At 32.3% G+C, this 19439-nt stretch overlaps 2 protein-coding genes across 2 annotated transcripts; one reads left to right on the top strand and one right to left on the bottom strand.

The window, feature by feature from the left end:
- The first annotated feature begins 680 nt into the window (after positions 1 to 680).
- Positions 681 to 4076, top strand: LOC128985287 (peptidoglycan-recognition protein LF-like). The gene is made up of 4 exons (XM_054404678.1): positions 681 to 688; positions 1274 to 1522; positions 2316 to 2449; positions 3941 to 4076. Exons 1-4 carry the CDS (start codon positions 681 to 683, stop codon positions 4063 to 4065), a joined length of 516 nt encoding a protein of 171 aa, XP_054260653.1. The 3' UTR covers positions 4066 to 4076.
- Positions 4077 to 4283: 207 nt separating this feature from the next.
- LOC128985288 (peptidoglycan recognition protein 1-like) lies at positions 4284 to 12180 on the bottom strand. The gene is made up of 5 exons (XM_054404679.1): positions 12096 to 12180; positions 11587 to 11640; positions 6108 to 6341; positions 5057 to 5190; positions 4284 to 4462 (listed from the first exon to the last, which is right to left on the bottom strand). Exons 1-5 carry the CDS (start codon positions 12128 to 12130, stop codon positions 4284 to 4286), a joined length of 636 nt encoding a protein of 211 aa, XP_054260654.1. The 5' UTR covers positions 12131 to 12180.
- Positions 12181 to 19439: the final 7259 nt, after the last annotated feature.

Genomic DNA, 19439 nt, shown 5'->3' on the forward strand with positions numbered 1-19439 from the left:
AAAAAAATAGTATTCAATTTTAATAGAATATACGAGTTCACTGATCGTCAGGTAGTCATCCTTAAGGGAATGAGAAACTATGCACTACCCTAGACAAGCATATAAAAATTAATTATTCCTACACTGTACCATACAATGAACCAAATGAATTAAAATTGTGTTTAAATGACACATGTAGGTATTAAGGTAGGTAATTATACATGGTGAATGCTTAGTATTTTCACATACTGAGTGTTGTGAACCAACGCAAAAAATTAAACTTTTGCCCAAGCTATAAACGTTTTATTTTCTTACTATCTTTTTCGTAATCTGATTTACTTGCCATATGTTTTTGAACACGTTGGACCTTAAATGTATGTACATTTCTAGATTATTAATATTTTTACACCAAATATACCTGAATAAGTTAGCATAATGGACATGTCAATAAATATGTGTTATCAGAACCATTACGAACTACAATTCGTTTGATAACCTTCATAAGTGTAAGTATTATTTTTTTTTAGTTTGTTTCGATATTAACAGTTAAAATGGTTGAAGTTCAGTTAAAGTCTGTTAAGTGGATAATAACCAAAGTTCATGTGCAATTACAAATATAATTCGTTAAAAATAGTGGTTGAAAAAGGTGTTACAATGATTTTATTGTGAATAAGTTAGAGAAAACATCATCCTTATGAACAATGTCAATGTAAGTCAAAGTAAAACCTTCCTTTGTGTTACAATTTTTATATATTTACTATTATAGACTAGGCCTTAAGTATTGTTTCTACTTTTTGTTAATGTTTGTTTTCATGTCATAATGAGTGAATGTATTAATATATTCACGAACTGGCCTTTAAAGCACAATAAATCTTTGTAATGTTGCTTATGGTGTATGCCAACTATATAAATGTTTACGAGAATTTAAACTTATTGTATTATTTTTATTTCTCATTAAGTCCTACAATTTATCTCTTGCTATTCATCCTGTAAACTTATTAAAGTATAAAATTTTAATATAAATTATTTGTGTTCAATTTAAAATTATCAATATTTAAATTTATATTTTTCCTTGGACAATCTATTAATCATTACATTGCAAAAAGGTACAAGATTTAAAAGTAAAAACAATACTTAAGTGTCTTATCAAGTGATTTACTCGGTAATAATGTTTATAAAATATAATAATACGGTGAGAATAACTGCAAACCAAAATAAAATGGTTCAGCACTCTAACACGTAGTGCATTATTTTTATCAAACAACAATTATATCTTAAACTGTGTTTTTGCTAGACCAGTTTCATTCATCCAGAAGCTTGGCAGAGGAGATTTGGAGTATGTTCCCAGAGAAGGTTGGGGTGGACTTGATGGTCAAAACTACGTCAAAGAAAGTATCCAACTTACTCCTATATCCAATGTGAGGATAGTATCCACAGGAGAGCGTGAGGATAGGTGCAGCAATGTATCCGAGTGTGCACAGGTCCTCCGCAGGATACAGAAGTACCACATGAAGTTTTGTGGCCTTGAAGACATCGCTTACAAGTAAACCATCCAGCAAATATTTCTAATTTAAACAAAATATAAGATCAATGTTTGAGGATATAGAAATGTAATCATGCGTCTTAATCATAAAAAATATTAATTTTATTTATGGAATGAATAGGTCTAAAACAAGTAGTTTTCCTCAAGTTGACGTTTGTTCGTTGAAAATTGTTCTCTAATAAGTGCGGTTTTCAAATTCTAGAAATCCCTATCCATAGCACGTTCCACTCATGTATGTACATGTTATTTCGCACTCCTGCTGCATCTGTTGACTGTATAACCCAAAATTGTATAGTAATATCGAGACAACTCATTTTTTTATACCTTAATCAAACCGTAACATCTTCATGACACTGGATATAATAGCAAAGGAGAGATTTAATTTTTAATTAAATATTCATAAAGTATGACGTAGTGATTTCTATTATTTCAAATAATAAATCAATAAAAGAAATTTATAGTAAATAATTAGACCAAATTTTTAAATTTTAATGTGGTCAGTTTTATGTATAATCTACTAAGTGTTATTTTAAGTACATCCTTATTAATTTACTTTGTTACACTAAAGCTGATGATAGAAATTTAACTTCAATAATTTGAAATTTTTGTGACACATTAGTTCTGTACTATGCGTACAGAATTTAAAATTAAAATATGTTCTTTGCCTAACATATGTATCATGGGACCTTTTCTCACAGCTATGCCATATCTATCTTTATACATAAAATATTTTTCTTTGAAGTACATATTTGTTACGGCTTCAACTAAACATTTTCAATTGTAATTTTCTTAGCTACATGATAGGAGGAGATGGCAGGGTATATGAGGGAAGGACGTGGAATTATCTACCTTACAGGTCTGCAGAGTATTGCGACCACTTGAGAAAGTCTGTAGTCGACATAGCGTATTTGGGCGACTTCAACAAAGGTTAGTACATTAATGGTATTTCAGGAAGGTTTCACTATGTACAAATGTATTAGGCTCAATAAGAATGGTAGAGTGATGTAAAATGTCAAACATTGCCAAGCTGTAATCGAAATATAAGAAGGAAGATTTTACTCAATTGCATGTCCACCGTGCAATTTAGTTCTTTTGGGAGTGACGTGCTATCAACATTACTAATCCCGAGTCGTGAAATGTATTTGCGGATCTTATAAAGTTTCAGTAAATTTTATTCATTTTTGTACTTTGAATTGATTTAGATGTAATCATACATGTATACATTCAGATAATTATTTGGATAAAGAATTTGACCATACAAATCGTAATAGTGAGTTTGTTGTTGGTATGAGGTTGGAGAAGCGTGCCATTAAATGTTACTTCAGGGGGATAGAGTAACCAAAACCGTCTTTAAAGCGGACCAAAGTGACCAAAAGCCATAGTAACTATGGCTTATGGTCACTTCTAAATTGGTGGACGTAAAATGAAGTATAATTTAATAAATAGGTTTTATTTGGTTACGAACTACTTTTCTGAACTGTTAGAGAGTTAACGTGGTTTTTATATGTGCTTATAATATTTTAAGAAAAAATTGTCTATTATTAGGCCTACGATTCATCCAAATCTACGTTATTAACAAGGTTTGCTTCATAACTGTATCATTCATAACAGTAGATATGTTACAAAATTAATATTCTCTACATCAACAAAATATATTTATCAATATTAAGAGAACAACTGGAACGTTAAACGACAAAGGAATTAACTGTACAAATATTAAGGCAGTTAAGAGTAAGATTTTAGTTTTTGGAACGTGGCGTTAGAATCCAAAATCGAATTCTTACCGGGTTTTCAGAAGCAACGTACTTGATCAAATTTACATTTATATTTGTTTCTTTTCAATAGGTCTATTGATTATTTCTGTTGTTTATCTTATTCCCCACAGTTTTGCAGCATAGACTAATACAAACACAAAGAAAAACATTGTAAATAAAAATAAAACGAACACGAATTATTAAAATTGAATTGGCGAACCTTTGGTAACTAAATCTTTGTGCATACGATTGAAAAAAACTTTCAAACTTAGGTACAATAATTGTATTCTTTTGAAAATTAGATAAGCTTAGTTAACAGGTATATTATAAATAATATTATTGTTCAATTTAATTTATTCTTTTCTAAATAATATAGTTAGTTTATGAGTGAGTAGTATGTAAGTATATATACTACTTACTACTTAATTAATAGTATATAGATAGTTTGTTTATAATATGTTTTGTTTGGACAATTAGTAAAAAAAACTTCTAAAAAGTTTTGTTGTGATAAACTTCAACACCTAATGATACTAAAAGCAATAAATTTATAACCAAAATCTAAATTTTGTTTAAATGTATATTTATACAAGTAGTAAGTACACGATTATTTTTTTCTGTTTTAATTTGTAGCCTATTTAATTTGTATTTGTTTGGTGTATTTCAGTTTCAACTCCTCCAGATGATTATCAAGCAACTTTGAAATTATTTATCAAATATTCTATTGTTGATAAAAATATTAAGCCCGATTATACAGAATATCAAGATTTCTTAGAAGATTCTCAGGAGTAAACGTATGATTTGTTGTACAGACCAAAAAAAATATTTCTTCAATTGTTTTTAATAAACATGTATAAAGCAAAACCCCACAACCACCCTTTCTTAAAACAATAACTTGCAGGTACATATTTTAAGGTTTGTATATTCTTAGAGAATGTCTTTTTCTTCCAACTCGCTGGATGGCTTTGAAATAAAATTGTATTTAAATTTGAAGTCTAAATGTCGTGTTTTTATCTGGTCGTGTGAGGTCTAAACCATCTATTGAGTTTTCTTGGCTTTCTGAAGTAGTCGAACACCTTGTCTTGGTAGTCATATTCAGCGTGGTATTCTGGGTGTATGAAGCCCATCTTTACTCCATATCTTAGCAGCATATTTGCTGTACCACGACAGGCCCACGGCTCCTTGTGTTCTGGAAGATTTAAAACATTCTTTGTTAATTTCAAAACAAAAATACAGAAACATGATAAGGAGACAAAAATATTTGTTTTTAAAATTATTTATGCTACTTTAGTACTATAGCGACCACACCGCGATAAATTGACTTCCAAATAAAGTTTTTATTGGTTTAATTAACAAAATATGCCTTACCTAACCTAAAACATAGTCAACCCTTAGGTTAGGTTAGGTTTAGGTGTGGTCGGTATAATACCAAAGTACCTTATTTATATTGTACTGTATAGCCACTATATTCACTATAACCATATAAATGGGGTTTCCACAAATTAAATAAGTATTATCTGTTACACCCTTAACAAAAAAATTTCCATTAACTGAATATTCCAAATTATTTATTTACAATCTAATATGTTGCACTTAAAACCCCTTTGCTGTAAAACCTCATTGCAAACTATACAATCAAATAACTACTTACAATCACTGGCTATTTTTAGAAAGGGGTTTAGTTGGTTCCTCTCCAAACTACATTGACCAGTTGATAGAGTAAATATTGTATATAGGTTTCAATGAACACATTATTAGCAAGTATTAATATTCTTGTACTTACTGCTGTCGTATTTTCCAATGAATGCAAACTCTAAATAATTGCCCATGAGCTCTGGAGCGAATAACATGTCTCTATGGGGTTCTAACGTCCACCCCCTTCCTTCGTAGACTCGACCATCGGCTCCAATCATAAAACTGCCAATCAGAAATTTGCATTCAGATTAGAAAACAAAACAATTGAAGACATTAGAATAGTGTAGTGTTGCATACACCAGCTGTGATGTTTGCGAATAGGTTAAGTTACATGGGTTTGCCAGATAAAGATGTGTTAGTTACAGATGTTCTTCAAATAATCAAAGTTAGGACTGGTAAGTTATTTATACTAATCAATTTATCAAGCGATTTTCGTGTGCATATTTGATACTGTATAGTATTTAGGCAATATATTTAATCAATACTTAACTTTAATCAAATATTGAACATGATTATTATTGATTACTCCTTGCAAGAAAATTCTTCAAAAGCTTTTCAAATTGTAGCAGTTGTTCAATTCACAATAACAAATAGTTTAATTTTTTACTTCAAATGGAAGAAATAAATTAAAATCTGTTCTGTTATGAAATAAATTAACAAAAGCTTCGAGTTTAGTTTGATTTCACTTCACATTTTTACATTGTGTAAAGAGTTTGTAAAGGGTAGCTACAACTCTCTCCACTAACAAAGTCTTATATTAAATATTACTTTTTATAAATTTAGTGGGGTTTTATAAAACAAGTTGTAGTAGAATAGTAAACTCATACTCCAATCTCAACTGTTTACGTTACACAATTTGCCCCAAATTCACATTTTACAAAATAGTCTTACTAATAACTTTTTTTTAATAAGACCAATTAGTTGATAACCCATGTTCTTGTTATTTTCAAACACAATTTCAGGATAATTTTTGTTTAACACACGATTTATTCCTTATTAAATAAACTCAAATGTTTCTCAAAAAGAGGAACCATCAAATGTTATTAATCCAAAATAGGTAGATTTCACTTACCTCAAACTTAAGTGTATTCTTTCTCTTACAAATAACTAAAAAACAACTAAATTTACATCCAACTCACTTAAAAGGAACATCGTCGATCCCTTTCTGCCTCTTCGTCACAGTTCTGATCTTCTTGAGTGCCTTGCAGCATTTGTCGAATGTTTTGCAAGGTTGTCCACCTGTTATTGTTATGCGCACCAGAGTTGCAGGGGTTGGTAGTACTGGAGTCTCTGGTATGGGAGGTGCCTGCCAGGCCCATCTGGGGATCATCTCCATACCTTCATCCCCCACCACTTGGCTGTACTTACAGGGGCTGAAATATGAATAAAATCGTGTTTAGATTTTCTTTAGATATACTGTAGGGGTGGACTCAGTGATCCTAGTTTTATTCATTGTATTTTTGAAAACATGAGACGTGGTCGCTGCCCCCATCTGGTTCACACTAATGATGATTAAAATCACCTTCAGTCGTTTGAATAAATTTAGGTAGTTTTTCAGGATATTTTTCGTTTGAGGATATTTCTTTGGACCTAGGTTTCAGGATATGTTTGTCCTATCATCAAGCAAACAGTGTAGTCAGCGCATTGGAAGTTGTTGTGTAAAAACTACATATACGTCACAAGCTACAGACACGAGTCATGGGAACAAGCAAATTATAAATAAGAGCTAAGACTCGGATATAATTTACATTTGCGTTTATAGGTGAGCATAAATTTATATGAATATCGATCGGTGATTGTCCATTTTTTTGTGTTTGAATTTCATTCTTATTACATTAAGACTATATGAAATTTCGGCCCAATATTCTAATATAGGTCACAAAAACACAGAGTTGTTTTACTGCTTCACTGAAACTAATAAAACGTTAATAAAACTAATAAAAAGTTCTTTCACTTAAAAGACCAGATCATCCTTTAATGGGCCTACAGCTCAAGGTGGGATCTGAACCACTGGACCACGGCATCATCCTGGCATCTGCCAGACATTAGCTTAATATTTACTAGTCATTAGCTAGATGTTTAATAGACATTATGTAGACACTAGCCAGACATTGCTAAACATTAGCTGGACATTTGCTAGACATGTGCTAGACATTAGCTAGTTATTACCTAGGCATTAGCTATACACTATCTAAGCATTAGCTATACATTAGCTAGACATTAACTTGGCATTAGCTGGACCTTTGTTAAGCATTAACTAGACATTAGCCAGAGATTGCTAGATATAAGCTAGAAGTTTGCTAGACATGTGCTAGACATGAGCTAGTTATTATCGAGGCATCAGCTAGACATGATCTAGGCGTTAGATATTACCTAGAAATTATCTTGGTATCAGCTGGACATTTGTTAAGCACTAGTTAACCGCCCGTGCTCCACCACGGGAATATTGTCGGCAATAAAATAAATAATAATTAACAAATACTGTTTATGTTTGTATTTTATTTAGGGGTTGTTTAATTTTTTACATGAAATAGAACTGAAAGTTTGCCTGTATAAAATATTTTATGTTAATCAAACCGATATATTATTTTAACCAAATGAATGTTTTATATTAATTCGAGTTTCATTTGAAAAATAAATAGTATACGAACTGGGCAATGCTGATAACCTAATAAGCAGCTATTTATGATATTTAGATAATTTGCTCAAGTATATTCCTATATTCGTCGTTTTTTTTTCATTACATTTGTTGTATGGAATAAAGATAGTCACTTAGCCTACATGTAAATCACGCATCAGCAGTTGGTCGCATTTCACGAATCTTTTACCTATACTGTGAGTAAAAGCTGTGTTTACGTCGTATATATAAAGTTGGGCTTACTTTGTTCAATGTTAGAGGGTATTAACGGTCCAATTTGATGGAAAAGGAGTCGTGGATTTTAAAACTATGTAGACTACCACTACCAGAAATATGTTGATTCAAGTGAGACTTAGAACTGGCCATTTCCAATGCAGATTTGTATTATATTTTACTCTTAACTCTTAACTCTCTTGTTTTTTGTCTCTTGACCCTTAATACTTTTTTTATAGTCGCTGTTGATAAGATTTTCCATAAACTCAAAATGTTGATAAGGAGTTCATTTTACCTTACCCTTGTGACAACATAAGGAAAAAATAATTGTGTCCCAGTTAGTCTGTTCTGACTCAAAATTCATAGATTTGCAGTACTGACAAATCCAATCTAACGACCCCAATTCAAAAGAGTTGGTATTTTTTTTTTTGTTGGACTTCCAGAGCACATTTAACACAATCACTGCTCTTTACCTTTATAGTTCGATGGTTCTCTACATGTTTTTTTCGTTCTGTATGTCTCTTTACGCCCGGTTAATGATTACCTTTTCTTTTTCTTTTTGTACTTTTCACATCATGGGGTAAATGATAAAGTTTTATAACGCTATAATGACCCGAGTCAACATTGCCATTAAACATCAAGTCAGATACTTCTTCGCCAGAACCGAAATCGTAAGTCACAGTTTCTCAAGCAACTTCCCTGTGTAGGCCTACTCGAACAGATATAGTTAGGGTATAGTTCACTGATAAATTGTAGTTCCAAATATCCCAGCGTACTCGCCATCTCGAGAAGGTAAAATTTGGACGTCGAACACTGATCTTGAGTAAGATTAATCACTTACGATAAAATGTTTGTATGTTTACCAATCTTAGCAATTATCTATACAACTTGCAAACGGATTTCCCTCTGATTGTTCTGGTGGCTATAGAGAATAAATTATATTGATCAAAACAATAAGTTTCCGTCCCCTACTATGGGTATTATTTCACATTCAATACTCAAACTTAAACTCAATTACCACTTTCCTTCAGATCACTTTGCAGGAAAACTTAAACATTTTTGTGTCCCAGTTAGTCTGTTCTGACTCGAAATTCATAGATTTGAAGTACTGACAAATCCAATCTAACGACCCCAATTCAAAAGAGTTGGTATTTTTTTTTTTTGGACTTCCAGAGCACATTTAACACCATCACTGCTCTTTACCTTTTTAGTTCGATGGTTCTCTACATGTTTTTTTTCGTTCTGTATGTATCTTTACGCCCGGTTAATGATTACCTTTTATTTTTATTTTTGTACTTCTCTCACCCTGGGGTTAATTATAAAGTTTTATAACGCTATAATGACCCGAGTCAACATTGCCATTAAACATCAAGTCACATACTTCTTCTCCAGAACCAACTGGTAAGTCACAGTTTCTCAAGCAACATCCCTGTGTACTTAAAAAAAAATTCACTGATATATTGTAGTTCCACGTATCCCAGCGTACTGGCCATCTCGAGAAGGTATAGTTTGGTACCACTGAACGTCTAACACTGATCTTGAGTAAGATTCGTCACCTACTATAAAATGTTTGTATGTTTCCCACTCATTAGCAATTATATGTACAACTTGCAAGCGGATTTCCCCATGATTATTCTGGTGGCCGTAGAGAATAAATTATATTGATCAAAACAATAAGTTTCCGTTCCCTACTATGGGTATTATTTCACATTCCATACTCAAACTTAAACTCAATTACCACTTTCCTTCAGATCACTTTGTAGGACAACTAAAACATTTCAAAAATAAGTTAACAAATACACTTTCCTTGATCAAAATCGTGTGTTTATAAACAGAAACTCCAAGTTTAATAATTGCATACCACGATTACTTTGCATACTGAAAGTGAGGTTATAAAAATAATAACAAATGTCTGACAAACATTAAACAGCTGACGAATAATTTATAAACTGTGTATTATATTCTTCAATAAGAATTGTATTGACTCGACCTTTAAAGGGCTGTAGGTCGTAGCCCTTAGAAAAAACGTAAATTCTAAGGAAGTTCGGCAAATCTACACACTATCCCCTTTAATTTGAGACATAAATCTTGTAGATCGGTCCAGTAATTACTGAGAAAACAGTGTTACAACTGTGTATTAAATACAGGGTGAGTTTTAATTGTCCCCCCCCCCCAACTTTTTTCTACATTTGTTCAAATATCAATCCCAGACCACTTCCAAACATTGTTGGGTAGTAAGTACTTCATTTTGACAAGGTGGTCATTTCCGGCCGCCATCTTGGATCCGCCATATTGGATGCAAAATATTTTTTTCAAATGTAAAGGTGGGGTTGTGACCCATCATTTCGAACTAGATTTTTACCCTGATTACAATGCCGCAAACAGTTTTTAAAAATCTAGATTCATTCTAAAGTTATGAGGCCTTTTTAAAACTTTATTTTTAGCCCATTTTAACATTGTGCATGTACAAACTAAGACCATAATCTCAAAATAGTGCTAGATAAAGATAAGTATACACTACCAGTCATTGCCAACCTATTTCCACTTGGTTATGAATGATGTATTTTTTTCGGCCGCCATCTTGGATCCGCCATTTTGAAATGTGATAAATTATTTTTAATATAAAAGGGGTGTTGTGACCCATCATTTCGGATTACTTTTTTAAGCTGAACTCAATTCCATGGTCCATTTTTTATTTTAATATTTTAATTTTGAAATATTAACGTTTTTAACAACAATATTGCAATAATTCATAAATAAAACTGGATAACAAAAAATGGATTGCGGCATTGTGTTTAGCTTAAAAAAGTAGTTCTAAATGATGGGTCACAACACACCCTTCATATTTAAAATAATTTATCCCATTTCAAAATGGCGGATCCAAGATGGCGGTCGAAAAAAATACATCATTCATAACCAAGTGGAAATAGGTTGGCAATGACTGGTAGTGTATACTTATCTTTATCTAGCACTATTTTGAGATTATGGTCTTAGTTTGTACAAGCACAATGTTAAAATGGGCTAAAAATAAAGTTTTAAAAAGGCCTCATAACTTTAGAATGAATCAAGATTTTTAAAAACGGTTTGCGGCATTGTAATCAGGGTAAAAATCTAGTTCGAAATAATGGGTCACAACCCCACCTTTACATTTTAAAAAAATATTTTGCATCCAATATGGCGGATCCAAGATGGCGGCCGGAAATGACCACCTTGTCAAAATGAAGTACTTACTACCCAACAATGTTTGGAAGTGGTCTGGGATTGATATTTGAAAAAATGTAGAAAAAATTTGGGGGGGGGGACAATTAAAACTCACCCTGTATATAGATTATGCCAGTAGAATATTATTGCCCATAGGCTTTATGACTGTGGGACGGATCCTAATAAAGAATTAAATTTTCATACCTGGATACATTGACTTTTACTAATCTAAATTGTTAATGTACTTTTACCAGTACAAAACGTTGTTGTAAGGGAGTTATGTTTATCAGACAGCATTCTAAACGTGTTGAATTTTCTATAAATTTCTATAGATTTATGCCCCAGTTTTAAATGTAACTATTTTGCACTAAAAACTATAAAATAAATATAAAACTGTGCCCTTTTTTTAAAGAACATTATGATAGTTTGATTGAATTTGAACTAATCATCATTAAATTGTACTACTAAACTTGGATACACGAACAACGTAAAATAATTCAATATCACATTTAATTTGTTATAGATTATTGTTTATATGGTACATTTTCATAATGATGCAGACTTACCCATCTTTTTCTTCTGGTTGTTGGACGTAGGTAACTGTCAATAACTTTCTGTCACTGAAATAAATAATTCAGCAATAACAAAACTGTTCTTTAATTTTACCTCTGCTATATTTAAAAAAAACAAGCGTTCGTGTAAAATTTCTTTATGATACTCTATGTTCTCTATTTACTCATCCATTTTTCGATCATATTTTATCCTTTCTGCACAGCCATCAATACCGGCTATAAAGTAAGGGTAAACTTAATTCTCTAGAACAAATATTTTGAAAATAAACTGAAGCTACACATGAAATGATTACCAAACTGATAAATACAATATTTGTGCATGATGATAAATTTTTATAATTCGTCCAAAGGTACAAGTTTATTGATATTTCATCCTAATAACAACATATAATTTTGGAATAATAATCGAAATCCAAACTTTTTGATAGATATTCTCTTAAATAAATAAAGACAATACTAATTTTGTTTTCAATGTTAAACATAGGAAAGAAAGTCTCTCATACCATTTAGATGATTCTGTTCCTAAATAGCACGTCATGGTAGCTAATGTAATCCCCTGTGTAAAATTAGATACTTATTGAATAAAATCATTCCTTCAAATCAATTCACATATACATTTACATTTTAGTTAGGTTAAGAACCACTGAAGTTACTCACTTATTTAAAAATAAGAGATAACTTATCTTCAAAAGTGGTTGTATTATACTATCAGAATATCCATGAGATAGTATAATTATTACCAACTCAGTAAATGTATAAAAAACCTATTTGGTTATCGAGTAGTGTCGTGTCATTAGTGTTACGGTTACCTTTGACTATTCCAATTGTCAATGGTGTTGCGTTACCAATAGAATAAATACTTCTATTCCTTAACCCTAGTCATTTTTGATTGGTGAATTGCAGATGTTATTAGTGACTAGTACTTAGTAGTCCTGAGTATTTAGTTTAACAGTGGGGAAGGATTTGGTTTAATGGTAGAGCGAGGAGCTTCGGAGCCTGAGTGTCTGGGTTCAAATCCAGCCAATCACCAATGAATGTTATTCATGTTATAGTGCCCCAATTCTCTAGGACTAGCCCAAAGTAATGTTTAAACCCGGTTTGGGCTAGAACCTAGCGTGCTAGAAGTTAAAAATGGGACATAAGTAAAAGAAGTAAAAAATAATAACAAAGAAGGTATTTAGTTATATATTAAACTACACTAAGAGTACACTTAAAAGACACGTTTGGTAAATAAAAAAGAAAAAAGATAATACCATGTAAAATTTGAAATAATAGTAAGTAACCGTATTTTTTATCAAAGTATCAGTACTCCAATCTGAATTAATTAAATAATAAAAAAAACTGCGTTTAGTTAAATCCAGCTTTTGCACAACAAGTACAACCTAGGCCTACTATAGGGGAGAGTAGTGCTGGATGAGTATTACAATTAGAAAACTTTATTGTTTGAAAAGCCTTTGTAAAAAATACCTTTAGTCAAATATCTCAAACACAAACATAGGAAGACGAATCCAATTTCCTGCCGAGTTTCCTACACCAAAGTCCATGTCTCTGGCCTCATGTAAGGACAGTAGAAACTTGATAACAATTATCTTGAGGCAATTTTAAACTAAGATTTGCTATCAAGGTTAAATCCTCATCAAATTTTGTAAGACATGTAATTAAGAGTGGTATAAATTCAAGGCTATTTTAAAACGAAACTTGTTATTGAGGATTTTTAACACTATACTGAGAATGTCCAGTCGGGATGTGCCTATATAAATAAATGATACGTATTTACCATTAAATTAACACCTACTCATTTTCATATAAGTATATATGTTAATTCATTGAATAAACGAAAAATAAACTTAAAAACCAATAGTAAGAGTCGAAATATAATTAAAACATTTTACATGACCGATTACAAATTGAAAAATTCTCAATAACTCGTTCATGATTTTATGATCTTATATTTATTAAAAGAAGTTCTCACACAGGAAATTATCTACAACATAAAGTACATTTAGATTTTAAGTGAAATAGCTGTAGTATTCAAGAGGCTTTCTTGGATTTTCTATAGCTCTTCTTTCATCCGCTCTTCGTTTTTCAGCGGCAATTTTTTCCTCAAAAGATTGTTCTACAATTACGTTCTCTCCAGATCCTCCCAAATGCGCGTATCTTGTTATCAACTCATAATCAGCTTTTAAAAACTCTAATTCAACTCCAAGCTTGAGGAAAGCTTGACATGTTCTCAGCATAAGTGGAGGAGGGGGCTCCCCTGAAACGTGTACGATAAAATAGTTATAAAATAAATTGTGATTGATCTGATCAAGAAGTATTTAATTCATTGAAAATAGTAAGTGTTTAGTGTATCATTTATTGGATCGTAGCCCATGGGGCTGATGAGTAAAATTTTAGTAAATTCTTGAATATACAAATTAAAATGAGTCATGTGTGTTAAATTTTCATACATCATCGTTTTGGATTTAAGGTATAAAATAAACAAAATACACAAAATCCATTTAAGAACAAATTAGAATTTATGAACAGTCGGCTAGTGAAGGGTTTTAAAATAGTTTACGGTACCTGCTTAGCAGTAATAATTTTTTGCTGTTTTGAAACTAGTTTTGGTTATTTTGAACCATAACCATTCCCAACGCTGTCAGGTGATAGCTTCACTTGAAGAACGTTAATAGAGTTCATTAAATAAAACATGCACGAGACACGAACGAGACTCGAAAACATAAGATAAACAAACGGCTACAATAAACACAAAACACAAGAAGGAACAATGACAAAAACTAACGTGACCGTGCTGAAGTTAAGTTTTGCCAAAACTTTCAACCTGAAAGTACAGAAAATTCGTCAAATAACACTTGTAATAATATTTACACTTACTTTGACCTACCAGACGGCAAATACATGTAAAATATGGTAAGTATGTATCAATTTCTATTGTACAATCCAATTATCATCGGACCCAATAGACAAATCTGATGTTGGTCGGTATGGAGTGTCCAACCGAAATCGATCACAACTTACCATCTTTTATATGTATTTACCGTCTTGTGAGTAAACAGTATATACGTATAAATATGCTATTACAAGTGTTATTTGACATTTTTTGTACTTTCGGGCTTTTAATTAACACTTACAATCCTAATCAAGAAGTAATCCAATTTTTATAGTCTAGTTTAGACCTGTATTGAGATTGAATGTAAACATTTAAACAATACGCTGTCAATATTTAAAAAGTTTATGATTACTTAAAAACGTTTCTGATTTTACAAACATGTCTTCTTAAGCACCTTGTAACATTTGTATTGAACCAATGTTGTTTTTGGTGTGTATGACTATAGCGTGAATAAATTTGTTCTATTAAAACCAAACACATTTAATAACAGTCATATTACACTTGGTTTGCTACAACTATAGTATTTACTACTGTATTATTTTAAAAAAAATGTAAACACAACTTTTGTATTTGATACGGTACAAAAGAAAAATACTCAGAATGTGAGAAACTAGTTAAAATAGCTGGTAAATCAATATAAGTTTCGTCCTTGTATAATGTTTATAAAGTGATAAATTTAAGACCCATAATTGATACTCACATTTATATCTACCGATGAATGCAACCTCCAGACAGTCGTCTCCTATGTGGTCCAACCTTTCATCCCTCTCGGCTTGTTTTTCCCATCCCCGACCTTCGTAGACTCTACCGTCCGGGCCTATCAGGAAACTGCGAAATGTTAAATCACCCTCCAGAGAAAGAGGAACTGATAGGCACAAGTTATTATGGATCAACTTATTATTAGTAAGAAAAAACTGTCTTAACTTGTGCTAGAGTACCATTTGACCGTCATATTAACACGAACAGAACTGAAAAAAGTTCAAAAGTAAGTTGGTGATCCTAAATTACCGTATACGAATTTTCATTGAGGGTACAAAAATCTACACTCTATTATTAGTATTTTTATAACCATTTTTTTTGTCGATTTTTTGTTGTAAAATATGTAAATTTTGGTATTTGTTTTACCACAGCCAAATAAGATATTTTAAGGTTGCCAAGCTATATTTGAAAAGTGTTTTTGTAAAAATCTATGATTTTTTTGTTCCTCATTAATAATTAAGTATTATCAATTTAAAAATTGTATTAGTCACTATTATAAATCTAATATATAAAATTCTCGTGTCACAGTGTTTGTCTGCAAACTCCTCCGGAACGACTTCACCGATCGTTATGAAATTTGCTGTGTAAATTCTGTAGGTATGCGAATCGGACGTAAACTATTTCCCGTTTCGAAATTCTTAAAAGGGCTCCGCCCCAGTGGCTCTGGAGTTTCCCATGTTAACCTTATGAGAAATGGAATTAATGAATCTTAACAGCTGTTTCAATTAAACAAGTTGGTTCTGTTCTACGATGTTCAATAGCATTAAAGTTACAAGGATTACCAACAGGGTGCAGCACTATTATTTCTTTTACATTTATGACAACAGCTAATTTGCAACCAAAAGGTGAGTGAGCGTAGCGAACGAACTTCAACCTGGAGGCGAATTAGCGTAGCGAACGAGCTAACCTGAAGGCAAGTGAGCGCAGCGAACGAGCTCCAACCTAAATGTGAGTGAGCGTAGCGAACGAGCTCCAAGCCAAAGGTGAGTGAGCGTAGCGAACGAACTTCAACCAGGACGTGATTGAGCGATGCGAACGAGATCATCTTGATTCAACCTGGAGGCGAGTTAGCGTAGCGAACGAGCTAACCTGAAGGCAAGTGAGCGCAGCGCACGAGCTCCAACCTAAAGGTGAGTGAGCGTAGCGAACGAACTTCAACCTGGAGGCGAGTTAGCGTAGCGAACGAGCTAACCTGAAGGCAAGTGAGCGCAGCGAACGAGCTCCAACCTAAAGGTGAGTGAGCGTAGCGAACGAGCTCCAACCCAAAGGTGAGTGAGCGTAGCGAACGAACTTCAACCAGGACGTGATTGAGCGATGCGAACGAGATCATCTTACAAATTAAACGTAACGGTACTTTCTTTCCATCGGTCTGTCTTAGGGGAAACCTATAACTTAGGCGATACGAAGTTCGCCGGGTCAGCTAGTTTTTATATAAAAAATATGAAAGAGACAATATTTATACGTTAAATACAAAAAGTGGTGATATATAAGTAGTGGTTTTAATCATTTACGTTTTGTATGTAGCAGTTTTTAATATAAGTTTTGACTATTGTACGTTTAGTGTACTAAGTATCAAACTGTAAAATAATCACCCATTGTATTTTCTAGATTCTGGTTTATTCATTGCTGTCATACACAGGCCCTCATGATGGCTGTCACATACAATATAGTCGTTTAACTATAATCATGGTGCTAATGCAACTCAGCTATAGTATAATCACTAACAGAAGTGACTTAATTGGTGCAATCACATGTTCTAATCGTGTAATACAGCATGTACTTGACAGGGCTTTACACTATAATTAATTGGTCAATTCTAGGCCAACAAGGTATTTAATTATCAGATAATTTTCATGTATTTCATTGACTGTGAGAGTTACTCGAAATTATAATTAGTGTATATTACATAATTTAATTGGATAAATCTAAACTGAAATATATTTTATTTTTAAATCGATTATTATTTTTGTTTTTTTGTATAGGTAAAAATAGAGTGAGCGTTTTCATTAAAATGAATACAACATTCACGTTTACTTCAACATTTATAAATACAAGGAAGCAAACTTGTCTGGTAGAGCCCGAGGTCTTGGGTTCAAATCATATATTCAAATATTGCCATGTTAAAATAGTTCCGGGCTAAAACACAGCTTTCTAGGATGTGAAGGTGGGGAAAAAAAGATGCAATACGATATTTTTTTCCAAACGATGAAAAAGTGTACGTATTCTATGTATTGCATGATTTTCCGTTTATATGCAACTCGAGCCTTTGCATGAGGGGAAAGCAAGGATTTAGCCTTTACATACAAGCAGTAACAATAAATATTAATTGTGAATAAATTAATTTGCAGGACCTTAACCCACATCATTACTCTCTGGGATTTGAGGACTTCCACGTTTACATATGAACTACAGATTCATACGTTGAATCAACACAAAACATCATAGATTTTCCACCCCTTAAACTCTTACTGGTCTTAGATTTTTGACGAGATACAATTTTTCTTTTTGGGGGGGAGGGAGTTAAAAATGCATACACATACTGAGATGCTCAACGTCCTCTCAGTAGTGCCGGACTCCCGCGGGCTCAATGTCCCCGGACTAACAATTAAAAAACCCTCATTTCCTAGGACACCCCACAAACGCTTATAGGTCTTAGATTTGGTAAACGTTTATATAATATATATAAAGTACTTGCTTGAAGGCGATATCCTGAAGGCCGTGGTGGAACATATGATTGACTTGTATCCTTGCCACTCGTATCTTACATGTCCTCAGGTCGTTACACGCATTTGCCCCCGTGTGAGTCAGCCGTACTTTAGGTATTGGAGTGTCCAAGGGCTCAATCCCCTCTACGATCTCTGTATCAAACGCACCCCAGTGGTTGCGATGAACAAACTCTTGGCCGTTGGGTAGGATTTCAGGTGACTAAAATAAAATATAAAATCGTTATAAATGAGTATTTGTTTTTAATCCATACATTTTTGTAGGCCCTTGATAATATGTCATTAGGGATATGTACTGGAAAGGTTTACGGTAATTCGATTGTAAGAACTAAGTGCGTAATGAGTTCATTAGGATAAGTAGAATGAAAGAAATAAAAATATAAGGTGAAAGAGTAGAAGAGGTAAGTGAAGAATTAATAAGCGCATAGTCTTTTTATGGAGCAAAGTCTTTGGAAAGAATCCTGTAGGTGTACATTTTAGCAATTTTATGTTCACAAAAAGCAGTTATTTAGTTCCTAGCTTGTGAGTACGCAGGTACTCTCCTATTTACATTATTATCAATATGATATTGATTAGACTTTAATTGGAGGTCTTTCCCCATGATTCTAGAACTTAGTAGCACATACACAATTTTTTTATAACTATCTAACTTATTTGTATGGATGTAAGTTTATTATTTCATTTATAAGGTTTAATATTAGATTATTAAATTTTATTAATAAAGTTTATTAATGTTAGTATATATTTATAATTAGGTTTCTACTTAGATTTTTGTGTATACATTAAATTTACATCACCTTATCATTTTCTGGCGATTCTGCAGGGCCGTACGCTTCGGTGAATTGATTTCTCAAGTGTTGAAAATCATCCTTAAATTTATCAGCAATCTCCATATTCGTTAAGTCTAGAATAAGAACAATGAAATATGTTTTGTTCCGAAGGAATATACACTAGTACGAAGTTTCATAACATTATGGATAATAACTTTCACTAGATAACTGATAAGAATTACAAAATGAGAAGGGCTATCAGATATGGTTGACAATCTAGCCGGAAAAGATTAATTTCTATTAGTTTCTTATACGATACTTAAGTTATTATTTTGTAGAGTGTGATTTAATGTACGGAGAACATTATTAATTAGGTCTAGTTTATGCAAGTATTTGGCGTTATATTTATGCAAGTGTATTTTATTTCGTTATATTGATTTTTTTCAGTTATTTATACTTTTGCTAATTAGTTGTATTATTTAGGATATGAAGTGATGAGATAAATAATTATCAGGACTCTCATACAACGGAATGTACTATTATGGAAGAATAATAGTAGGTGTATTTTAGCAACATGACTAATATACTAGCTAACTATTACTAAATTGTTAAAAATACCGATAAAAATTATAAAACCACTTTTGTCGTTTAAAAGATGCTAGTTGGTTTATCTTTGCCTAGGTACGAACAGTTTTCATAAAT

Source organism: Macrosteles quadrilineatus, unplaced genomic scaffold (genome assembly GCF_028750875.1).
Source record: "Macrosteles quadrilineatus isolate MER2022 unplaced genomic scaffold, UCM_ALF_1.0 Scaffold_2__2_contigs__length_208266976, whole genome shotgun sequence".
NCBI lineage: Eukaryota > Metazoa > Arthropoda > Insecta > Hemiptera > Cicadellidae > Macrosteles > Macrosteles quadrilineatus.